A 12801-nucleotide genomic window follows, 5' to 3' on the forward strand; every position below is an offset into this window, starting at 1 on the left:
GCTTTATACACTTTCCACACTATCAAAAGTTAAAACAAATAGTAAGATCTCTATCCCTGAGTATATTTTCTGAGCTCAAACTACACTTCCAGCAGCATTTTTCAGACCCTGATACAAGTGCAAAGGAAATTTCCGTATTTTAAAATCCATTTAACTGAGTAGCTAAGGAGCTTCCACCTAACCTTCAATGGATGTGATTAATCTGCAATGTAATGACATTCTGAAAGGCAAACATCAAGAGAAGTTTCAACAGAATTCTATAAATGCCTTCTAAGTGATGAATATGCTTAATTAAAATCATATCTTATGGATTGATATCAATATTTGGCAATATCTATCTATGTGAAAAGACATTTTCAAAGATAAAATGTAAAAAAATCTCATTACAGATGAGTATTAACACATGAACATTTACAATCAACATGGATGACAGAAATATTAACTTTGAACCCCGATTAAGTCAAATGTTATCTCCAAAAGAACAGTTTCATTCTTTTGACTATTAGATCTGTATTTCAAAAAAACTGTACTCAATTATTATACTTTTAAGTTTCATCAACAAAACTTTATGGAAATTTGTTTTCTCTCTTCTTAGAGATGTACTTACAAAATATCCTTGATTTAGCCTCTTGGCCTGCAAAGTCTGAAATCTTTACAATCTGGCCCTTTACAAAAAAAGTTTGTTGACCTCTGCTCTAGCCCCTACAGTCTCCTACTGTAGCAATACCCTATCATTTTACAGCTATTTTTTACACGTTTATGCCTCTTCAACTAAACTATGAGTTATTTTAATGCATGTACATAAAGCAGGTAGGTAGTACTATACCTGGTTTTACATTTAAGTATTTGCTACATGACTACTGAGTGAATGGCTAAGTATCTCTAGAAGGGAGGCAGGCAAGAGGTAATCAGCATTCCTGTGAACCATTCCTTCATGTTTTAGAGTTAATTACAACCTGCCTCTCTTACCTGAATTTTTTTTTTTAAAAAAAAGCTCTTAGTCAACTTTCTAAAAATACAACTTTGCCCACCACTGATATGAGACATCAAAAGGGGTCAAGACGAATGAAGAAACTATTTCAGTTCACGCCTATTTCTACCTCTTGGGCTCTCTTCTAAAGTTTGCTCTCCAGATTTTCCAATTCTTTCTATGATTAATCTCTTTGACAGTGAAGTAAACTATAACAAAAAGACATGCATAATATCAATTATCATTGCTAACCTACACAAGTTCATTAACACTGACATGTATCTACTGATCTTTCATGGTTAATCACTGTTATCAAATACTTACTGTTCCTTGTTCTAATAAAAGTTGACACTTGCTGAGACATTCTGGGCTGTCAATAAGTTCCAGGAGTGCTTTCTCAGCCTCTATTCTTTGTGTAAGATCAGTCCCTATGTAGAGATGAGTACATAACACTTCCAATTCAGCCAAGCTCTTGGGAAGAAAAAAAAAAAATTAACATTTTACTTGAGTGAAAGACAAAAATAAGGTATACATAATAATATGGGAATCGAGGGATGCAAATATCATGCCTGAATTCATCAATTCAATAAATACTTACTGAGCTACCACTACTTACTAGGGGTCACAGTGGTGAACAAAAAAGGCCTATCTCCTATCGCCAAGTTATTTATTTATAAATTGACAGTACTGTAGTGGAAAAGTAAGAGTATAGAAAGAGAAGGACTTGCTTAATCCAAGGAGTTTAAAAGGCTTGCCTGAAGTAGTAACATTTATCCTAAAAGGGTGAGCCAGATGAAAAAAGACTAGACAGGAGTCCAGGGAGAGAAGTAGTGTTTACCAGGGCCCAGAACAGAGTGTAATCATTTTGAGGTATTAAAAGGTCAATGTCCCCGGTAGACAGCAAGGAGGAGATGCCAAACGAAGCTGAAGAGATAGGTGGGGGGAATTATCATGAGCAAGATGCAGACACTATGTCAATTACATTATTTCTCAAATTATTAGAATTTCAATGGTTCCATCCATAAAAAAGCAAAGATTATAAATATACACTGATTTGGGGTTTCTGAACTAATGACTCATAGTGCTGCAGGCAAACTCTGTCATGATTTTCAGGAACTATGACCTAACCCCATGTTATTTCTAGCAGTGTAATAACTGGTTATCATGTTGCAGGCTCCTATTTTATAAGCACAAAGAATAATTTATTCTGTTTATAAATATAATTTCATCTGAAGATATAAAACATGGATAAGATCTGGAAAAAAAAATGAGATCAGCATTCTTGTTAGCTTAACACAGTTTTGTTAAAGGCCCCTGACTAAAACAAACTACTTCACTTTGAACTTGAATTACAGAGAATTCTTTGGAGGACAAAAAAAAAAAAAAAGGCACAGATTTCAATATCAGGTAGTCATATGGAGGTAATGGGATATTCCTAAAGAAATGCCATTTTTTATCCTTTCTGGCCTGAATTTTTATGTGGCAGCCTTAGAGCTACACTAGCCCAAACATTCTCTCAAAAACATATATCCTTGCCTAACATGAATGCACACAAAACACTGAAATGAGACCTCCTCTAGCTCCTTTACTCTTCTCACTTCTCTCTCCTTCTTAGCTCCTTTATGGCATTTTCCATTTTCTAACCGGGTCAGAGCCCAAAATCCCAGACTTGGGAAATTTCTGCTAGAATGAAAGATAAAGAGAAAGGTTTCAAATGAATAAATTAAGATAAAGGACCTCAAGTGCGCCACCTTTTAAACATTTCCCCCACCTAGACTGGCCCAACAAGCCCTCAGAGTACTGCTCCATAATGCTCATAATATTAAAATGCATAGAAAATTTATGATTCATGAATACATATGAATTTCCATATTTTCTCCAAGGGTAAGAAATACAAAAATAGAAAGAGCTACCTTTTTCCCCTCTCCTGACTCATGATCAACCTTAGAAGTCTTTTCCTTCATCTAATAAACTTGAAGCGCTGAATTTTAGAACTGGTAAGACCCAGAATGATTTAATGATAAACTGATCCTGCTGTCAAGCATTCATGGAGGCCTAAGAGTCTCTGAAGAAGTAGATTTTGAATTCAAAAAGAATTGGGCCAGAAAGAGTGACAAGACCTAACTGTTTAAAAGCAAAAGGCAGCAAAAAAGTAAGACTCAAACCTATCTTTTGGTTTGTTTGGAGAATTAAATGAGTAAGGGTCACGTAACTTCTGGCACAGAGTATACCCTATGAAGGCTAGTTGTTTATTACTATTATGACTTAGTAAGATTGTAATGGGTGGAACTGTATCCCCCTAAAATATATGCCCAATTCCTAACCCTGGTACCTTCGAATGTGTCCTTATTTGGAAATAAAGGTAATTGCAAATCCTTAAATTAAGGATCTTAATGACACCATCCTGGATTTAGGGTGGGCCCTAAGTCTAATGACTCATAAAAGAAAGGAGAAGTACATGTGAGATGCAGAGACACAGAGATACACAAAGGAGAAGGTCATATGAAGGAGGCAAAGACTACAATGATGAATCCACATGCCAAAGTACACCAAAGATTTACCAGCAGCCATCAGAAAGTAGGAGAAAGGCATGGGGCAGTTTCTCCCTCAAGGAGTCCAGAAGGAACCAATACTACTGACATAATAGTTTCAGACTTCTGGCCTTCATAACTGTAAGACAATAATTTTCTGTTGCTTTAACCCACCCAGTTTGTGGTAATTTGTTACAATAGTACTAGGAAACTAATACAAATATTAATCAATTCAGTGGTACTTAAGTAAACCTATTTGGAAAGATTCCAGAAAAGTTCTGGAGATTATTTTGTGTTTTGCTATACTGATTTAAAGAACCTCAACAAAGAACAAATCTGGAGTGAATTCAAATAGTATTGGTTTAAGTCAACAATATTACAAATTACCTTTTTCTTTCCAAAGGTATTTCAAAGTATTAACTGAAAGGCAGTACAAGACAAAAAGGGAAGGATTTGAACTTTTTCTTAAGAAAGACTGAAAAAAGGGCGGGGGGAATCAAGTCATTCTTTCACTGTGATGATAATAATGAAACACATGCCAGGCATATCAAATCTTTTTAGAGAAAAGGATACACCCACAAAGATCCTTACTCTGGTGGAAAGTCATTACCTAAACATTTAAAACACTTAAATTCACAATGTGGTGAATGCTGACTGACCAAGCAATCTTCTGATTAGCACTGGACTCTCCAGAGAATCTATAAAGAAAGACTTTATTTTTCACAATGAATTGATAAATTTGCATCTTAGTTTTACACACTGATGTCTACGCATATGGTTAACATTAAATGCCTTAGAGAAATGGATCCCTTCTCTATTTGCTGACAAATCAGGTTTGAGTTATTAAAGCTCCTGCAAGGCTTAATATCAATATTAGAAGCCCATAAAAATAACTAATAGGTAAAACAAGTAGAATTGGACATCACCTAACTCCCAAAGAATAACTATTAAATATAAACAGACAGCATCCAACTTCCACAGCATGAGACAATGACATATTCTGCCTTAAAGATCTTCCAAGTTATTCTGAACTCATTTCTAGTCTTCGCACGTGACATACAATTAACCCCTAAGTGATGTGACTTCTTTCTGTACAGTGATTCTCACACATGTATCCATCAATGGGTAGATGCTAAGTAAAACAAAACAACAACAACAACAAAAAACAGACAAAAAGCGTATATATTGGAAGGTATTAAAGGAAAAGAAAGCAGATCACAGGTTTTGGCCAGGGAGGAAGGAGAGCAGAACAGGATGGGGGAATGGCAATGGGGGTTTACAAAGGAACAAAAGGAAACTTCGGGGGGGTGATGGATATGCTCATTATCTTGATTTTAGTGATGGTTTCACAGGTGTAAACATATGTCAAAACAGCACAATTTAAATATGTGCAGTTTATTGTCAGTTATACCTCAATATTAAGCTAAAAAAAAAAAAAAGAATGATGGCTTTTGTTCTAGGGGAAAAAATGGCCCCTAATAATAAAAAAATAAATCAATGAGCCACAAAAATCCCACCCCAATTGAATTTAAAACTCTTTTCAATTACTTCTCTATATCTTTCCTGCCATCTGGAATTAAGATTCTTGATTATCATTAATAGAAAACACTTTCATCTTGAAGTTACTAATTTCCCCACAAATCTTTGTTTCTTCTTCCCTTTACTACCTTTTCCTGAGCATACCTGAAGGCTTATTCCTGGGTCTCTTGAAACTCCTCCTTCTACATTGAATTAAAATAGTATTTGTTTTTAGAGCTTTATAGTTTACAAAAGTATTTCCATCTTTTATTTTTCAACCAATCCTGAAAAGTAGACTCCTGCAAACTACATATTTGTAGTACACCCATCTTAAGACAAAAAACAAAACAAAACAAACACTGAGGCTGAGAGATCAAATATATATATATATATATATTTGATATATATATATATAAGTTGCTTAAGATCAAGTGTGGAATAAATGGTCAATTTTGAGCCAAATAAATACAAGTCTACAGACCTCAAGAACATGTTGTCTCCTTACCACCCTGATGTTTTTACTTCAATCTGCAGGGAGATAAGCAGATGATGTCCTACTCCATACTTTCAACCCTGTCTGCTCACCATCTTTATACCTACCAATTTCTTCCTCTTGGAAATACAGAAAGATGCTAAAAACAAGCCAAAAATGTCAGAAACTGAACTGAACAGATTTCCACTTCAAGTGGCTCTTTGTTTTCAGTGGTTTCAAAGGTCTAGACCAGGATCTAGATTTATAATTTTGATGTCAGCTTTGTCTCTTCCTTCTCCTTAGCCCCTCCTACATAGTTAAAGAGTTTGGCTTTGCCCAAAGAAAAGTCTGGCCTTTACCCTCAGATTCTGGAAGGTTAACCTATATCATACCTGACTGGCCTGTTTTTGTTTAGGGGCTGGGAGTTGAGGGATATACACTCGGTAGTCTTAAGTTGGGGGCTGGCCACACCAGAAAGACCAACTGTGTGTTTTAGGGTAGGGGCTTTGGATCACATTAGTATTAGCCAGCCTAAAGACGGAGATCAATCATGAGGGCAATCAATAGTCAATCATGACTATGTAATGAAGCCCCAGTAAAAAGTTCCCTAGTTTTCAATACTCAATGCCTTCGGTCATGCATATAGGCTGGGAGAGTAACATGTCCTAAGGAGAGCAAAAGCTTTGTTTTGGAACTCTCCCAGACTCTGCCCTTTGCATCTCTTCTTTTAATCAATTTTAATCTGTGTACTTTCCCAGGAATAACTGCATGTATATGACAGCTTTCAGTGAATTCACTGAGTCCTTTTGATAAGCTATCAAATCTGAGCATGGTTCTAGGAAACCCCCAAATATGCAGTTGGTGTCAGAAGTGAGGGCAGTCTTGTGAACTATGCCTTAAACCTCACAGTTTAGCTAATTCCTGGTATATACCTAATTTGTCATAAAATCCTAACAATTCTTTTTAACTCGAGACTCAGACTCTACACCTCTACATGATAGTCATAGACAACAGAGCAATAGAACAGTATTTTCTAACTGTGGCCTCCAGTGCCAGGATTTCTTCAGCAGCTTCTTTGGGAATGAGTAAATGCTCTAGAATCTACCACTTATTGACCCCAAGCAAATTATTTAACCTTTCTAAACTTCACTTTTGAAACTGCAGGTAGTAATATCCACCTTACACAATAACCATGAAGAGTAAGATAGAAAACAGAAAGCTTAACCCAGTGCCTGGCACACAGCAGATCCACAATAAATTGTAAGTAATCCCTTCAGTTCGCGATAAATTATAAAACACTACATTGGTCTTCTATCTATAGTTTCTCCCAATCAAGTCCATACTGCCATGATCTTTCCCAAACCTCTTTCCCATTATGTTACCATCATGTTCAAATATAACAGTGCACAATCACATCTAGATGAATCGGGTAGCCTGGCTGGGTATGAAGAAACATAGCCATAGTCCCTGGTTCTGGAACAATTCTGAGAGCAAAAAGATGAACCAAATGAGTACTCCAAATTTTTCCTGGCATTATCTCTTGATTCTCATCTCAATTCCCCTGGTCTATCTAAAATTCTTTTATCTTACCTATTCCCAACTCTATCTTTCCTCACTCTGCCTTCCTCCCCCCATTCTGGACTGTCTCCTCTCAAATGATAATCCAGATCCATTGCTTCCTTTGGGACAAAGTATTCTAACTCATTCACAGCATGTACCTTGATGGTATGCCTGGCATATTGATCCTCCAGCCCTCCAGGAAGCCAGGCTTTTGGCTGTGAGCAGTTTATGTCAATGAACAAGACAATCACCATTTTTTATGTACGCCATAATGTGAAAAAGATTGTGGAGAAGTGCTCTAACCCACCTTACACAAGTCCACATCTTTACTCATCACCCTAATGGCATAATTTTTGATGAGCTACCCTGGTAAGTAGGGGGACAGTAAGATATTGATATGAAAGAATATGGAATTATGAATTATTAGGCCTATTCTAACTCTACAGCCTTCGGCAAGTCACAACTGTTCTAAGATTCAGTGTCTTCAAGAATAAAATGTATGTATATACATATATGCACACCTCTCAAATTAGTTGTGGGGCTCAAAATCTACAATAAGCCTGTGAAAATTCAAAATGCTAGGTACCGGTCATCATTATTAATAAATGTTCCTTGAGTTAACTGGAGAATATGGTCTCATATGCTAGAAATACGTCAAACTGAAAAGTTTCAGAGCTTTTTCTCTGGCTCTCAAAACTGTTTGATATTTTATTTGTCCAACTACACTTTTGAGCTGCTATGAACCAATACAGGTAGTTTTGGCATTAGCAGCTAATTTTTCCAACCTAAGTATGAAGAAGTCTTCCAGGACTGAGGACTTTACTATTATGCATCATCTTTCTAAGGCTGAAAACTTCCAAACTTCTACTACAGTCTTTACTCTCAAGATTTATACCTGAACTATGAACACTTGATTACCTATTTACAACCCCAAAGTCCTCCCTGTAGGTTTCTTCCTGTGAAAATTTCCCAGGGGGCATGTTTACCACAGTGGAAATAAATAACATTATTTTGACCTGGACACCCTCAGAAATGGCAAGGAGTCAAAAGGTAATGTGTGAGGCTCACTACTTCCTGGTCTATAAATCATGGAGCTGTCAATCACCTGACAGAAGAGTGGATGGTTGGAAAGAAAAGATCCTTTGGAAGAATCAATAAATAAGAAATGAGTCAGTATGACCACAGGCAGTCCGAAGACTACAAGAAGAACTTGACACATAGACACAGTCACCACATTATGAAATTGACTACCCTCCAAGGTCATTCCTGCTATCCACAGCCTCCCCCTCTTTATTCTATTTTATATGAACCTTATGCTCCAGCCAGACCAAACTTCCTGCAGTGTGCCATGTTCTTCCACAATTCTTCGCCATCATTCACATGGTCCTTTTGCCTCTATACTCTTCCCCTCCTCTTCACCTGGCTGGCTCTTACAATTCTTTCAAGACCCACTAGACTGCAAGTTCCATGAGAGTAGAAATCATAGTTTTGCTAAAGCTGTCTTCCGTGCCTAGCAAAGTAGGAACTCAATTCATAACTGGACGAACGGAAGCTCAAAGAAACTCAAAACATCTCCTCTGAGAAGCAGAAAAGCTCTGCCTCATTCCTTCTCAAGACACACACACACGGCTGACTGCCCGTCTTCAGTGTTCCCATGATATCCTGTGTTTAATTCTACCATATCATTTTTACATGTACTGTAATTATCTGTGAATTCTGTGAAGGCAGGGATGGTAAGATGATGTAATCCTTTAACCCAGAACTGTGCACAGTGCTTGAGACACAGTGGGAGCTCTATAAATGTTTGTTGAATGAATAACTGGATGCACATGCCAGTGCAGCCCGAGAATACGTGAACCTTCCTCCTCAAGCACGGGTCCCATCCTTATCTCCGCGTTCCTCGGGCACGCTGCCCCGGTTTCCTCCTCCAATAAGGTTGCTGCTAAGCACTCCGCAACTCCCTACAGATACAGCCCCCGCCCGGTGTAGCCAATTAAAAATCCAACCGCTGGCGCCGTTCCTTCCGGGGGCCCTGGCCCCCTCTCGAACTGCATCCCAACCGTGTGGAGGCTGGTGATGGAGCTGCGGCCAGCGACGCGGCGGGAAGGCTGGTCCGGCCCGGCCAGGCTCCCACCTGCCCGGGCGCCGCCAAAGCAGCCCTTCGCGCCGTGCCCCGCGCAAGAAGTGCGGGCTACCGCGCAGCGGATCCTCAGCATCCGCACCTCCCCGGAGGAGCGAGCTCCGAACCTGGCCCCTGCCCCTCCACCCATCACCCCCAGGCACGGGCCATCCCCTCCTTGGGCCCGGGCCCGGGGTGGGCAGCCCAGGCCAGTGCCCGAGTCTCCGGCCGGGGCGGGGGCCGGGGCTCCGAGGCGCCGGTCCGAGGCCCGGCGGCCTCCGCCGCCGTCCTCAGCCCTCAGTCTCCAGACCTCAGCGTCCCGCCGGGTTCCAGGGGCGGCGGAGCGGGGACCCGCGGTGCACAGCGCACTGACCTGGAAGTGCAGCGCCATCTTCCCGGGAGGCGGCGCCGGCCGGCCGCCCCGAGCGCCGGAGGGGAGGGAGCGGAGGCGGGCACCGCTGAAGCCCCAGACGCCCGCGGGGTCCCTGCGCCGCTGGCTCGCTCCGCACGTTCGTCGCCTCCGCCGCCCGGCCTCTGCGTTTGAAGCGCTGGACGGGGCGGGGCCTGACGGGATGGGGCGGGGCGACGGAGACGGCGCGCGGGGGGAGGGCCTGAGGGGGCGGGGCCTAGGGAGCCAGGAATCTCAACCGCCCCCAGCACGGAGGTTTGAACCGCTGATGCTACCTCAGGTGGGTCATAACCTCTGACATCTTTCCTTTGACACAACCACCACAACGCAACTGTCAGCCATGACCCCTGGCTCTTACATCTCCCACAAACTCTGTTGATCCTGAAGCCTTACAGCACAACTATTGCCCATGGCTTCTGATGCCCCCATCTCCACAATTGTTCTTGTCCCCTGAACACCCACTTGCTGTGCACAATCAGCCATAACCTTGGACTCCTTCATGCCAACTGCTGTCCTTGACCCCTGACTCCCAGAGTCCAACTTCCATTTTCTTTTTAACTTTATTTGGGTTAAAATTAAAATGACAGTGTCTACATGGTGTTTTGTAAAATTCTAGCTCACCTCTTACTACTTCTCGCCTATATTTCATTGAATATGAATTTGTGTTTTACACCAAATGATTCCATTGGAATGAGAATTTATTTGAACAAAAGTAGTATTGAACAAAAGAATTTATTTGAACAAAAGTCACTCCTTTCTGGTGCTTTTCATTTCTTCTTGAAGATTGACCCTTCCAGTTGGGGGCATTGTGAAATTTCACACTTTAGTGTGAAAAATTACTTTAATACTTCGTATAGTTCAAGTTTACTAGTAACAAATTCAGCCTTTGTTAACATGAATACATCTTTATTTCACCGATATTTTTAAAGGATAGTTTTGCTAGGTATAGAATTCCATTTTGTCTTTTAAAAAATATGTTCTCAGCATTAAAAAAAAAAAAACAACAACGTCTTTTTCCTTGATTTCTGGTTACCATTGTTTCTGTTGAGAAGTTAGCCATCTGTCTGACTACGGCTCCTTTAAAGGTAATGCATCTCCCACCTCTGGCTGCTTTAAATTTTTTCTTTCTTTTTTGTCTTTAGCAGTTTGAGTGTGATGTAATTCTGTGTGTGTGTGTGTGTGTGTGTGTTATCCTGCTTGGGATTCGTAAGGCTTCTTAACTATGAAATCTGGTATTTTTATCAGTGTTTGAAAATTCTCTGTATTTCCTTAAATATTGTTTCTGTTCCTCTCTGTCTCTTATCCTTTTGGAACTCCAGTTACATTATGTTAGACTTTTTTGAGTACTCCGTATGTTTCTTACACTCTTTTCTGTATTTTTTTGTCTTTTTTTTTTCCTCATTGTGTTTTAATCTGCATATTTTTTTTACTGACCTGTCCCCCATTCAGTAGAAACTCTGGTCTGCTGTATCTGAGCTGCTACACAACCCCTCTATTGGAATCTTAATTTTAGGTATAATATTTTCAGGTCCAGAATTTTCATTTGAGTCTTCCCCTTCCATTCTTTAAACAGGTTCTAAGGCTCTGGTGGAATTGTTTATCTTTCCTCTATTTTCTTGAACATTTTAATCATATTGTTTAAAGCCCCTATCAGATAATTCCAATATCTGAATCACCTATGGGTCCTCCTGGGTTTTGGCATTTAGTCTTGTTTTTTAAGCATGCCTTATAATCTCTTATTGAATGTCAGACAGTGTGGTAGAAAAATTGTAGAGACTGTGGATGATATCAGCTTTCTCCAAAGAGGATTAAGTTTTCTTATTGTAGTAGGCAGATAGAATACAAGTGAATCATCTTAATCTGATTGAGACTTGGTTTTAGGCTTTTAAATTCAAGTTTATTTCAGTTTGCCCTTATTTCTAGGTCATGGTTCTTACCAGATCTTACTAGAGCTTGAAAGCCTGAATATTTGCCCAAGACCCCTCCACCTTGTGGGGCTTGAACTCTAATCCCCATTTCCCCAGTACTGTGAAGCTGCTAAAATCTCTGTTCAACTCTTTAGGCGCTGCTGTTCTGCTGAGTTTCTTAAAGTCTCTTCCTGTGCATGTGCATCTTAAGAATTTACTGATGATTTAAAGGGAATTTATATACAGATTTTGGGGCTCACATCTCTGTAATTTCTCCTCTCTAGAATTGTATCCTTCAAATCCCAGCTGCTTTTGTTCCTAAACTCCCATCTCCTACTGAGATCGCTACTGTCTATTTAGCTCTGTTACCCCTGTGCTAATTCAAAATGCCCAGGGTGGGAACTGACCTGAATGTGGACCTTGCCCTTAGTGCTTTCATGCTCTCAAGGGTTGAAGCCAATCAAGTCTTCTTATCTTTACTGGTTGTTCCCTAGTGCCTTCAAGCAGTTGTTATATGTGTGTGTGTGTGTGTGTGTCATTGTTAATACACATTAAATTATCAAATTTATTTATATTTGTTATATATGTAATATATTAACATATTTGTTAAATGTATATATATGTGTGTTTATATAAATGTATACATATGTGTGTGTGTGTGTGTGCGTGTGCGTGTGTTTGTCCTATTTTTATAATTGATTTAAGTGGGAGGTCTAATTCAACATAAACTACTCCATTATGATGAGACTGTTTGTACCTTCTATTCTTCACCCTTGATTTTTATAGCTCATCCATAGCCCATGAATCCTCGTCCCCATAACCCAGCTCCTAAACTTGAAAATGTTCAATACCCTCATTCTGCCATTCATGACTCCTGTATCCCAGAGTTTTTGATTCCTAAATTCTAACTTCTATTTCCATGCTTTAAGACTTTTGATATCCAGTCTCATTTGTGACTCCTACATCCCTAGCACCAGTGTTGATTTCTGACCTCCCTATTGCATCTGCCATACAATACCCCATTATTTTAACTGCTTATTGCCTTTGTCTAACTTCTGAATCCCAGTCCACATTTTAAAGCTATTGTTTTAAAGTGGCATTTCCATTACCTCAAATTTTAAGCTATTACAGGAGGAACAATTTCTTAAGATTTGATCATTTAGCTTTTTTTTGCCCCATAGCAGAATATCCTTGGCACAAATATAAGATTGTGATAAGAACAGCAGCTGACTATTCTGTGGATTTGCAAGGTAACTCAGAAAATGATTTCTCTTTCTAGAGAGGAGAAAATGATTATTTTTTCCCTTTAAATTTG

The 12801-nt window shown here is 39.5% G+C and overlaps 1 protein-coding gene across 8 annotated transcripts in view; it reads right to left on the minus strand.

The window, feature by feature from the left end:
• Positions 1-9703, minus strand: part of RANBP17 (RAN binding protein 17) — a 323809-nt gene extending 314106 nt beyond the window's left edge. For 4 of the 8 annotated variants that reach the window (XR_010413224.1, XM_064596582.1, XM_064596579.1 and 1 more), the window contains exons 1-2: positions 9544-9703; positions 1295-1441 (exon numbers count right to left, since the gene is read on the minus strand). Coding sequence is in view for 7 of the 8 variants with exons in the window: in XM_064596582.1 (XP_064452652.1) it covers positions 1295-1441; positions 9544-9561 (165 nt within the window). In the remaining variant the exon portion in view is untranslated. The remainder of the gene's footprint in view (positions 1-1294; positions 1442-9543) is intronic. The other 4 variants (XM_064596583.1, XM_045901464.3, XM_064596581.1 and 1 more) reach the window with 1 other exon arrangement.
• Between the last annotated feature and the right edge of the window lie 3098 nt (positions 9704-12801).

This window comes from Mirounga angustirostris, unplaced genomic scaffold (genome assembly GCF_029215605.1).
Source record: "Mirounga angustirostris isolate CCGP_5_RB_7025 unplaced genomic scaffold, mMirAng1.0.hap1 SCAF_7, whole genome shotgun sequence".
NCBI lineage: Eukaryota > Metazoa > Chordata > Mammalia > Carnivora > Phocidae > Mirounga > Mirounga angustirostris.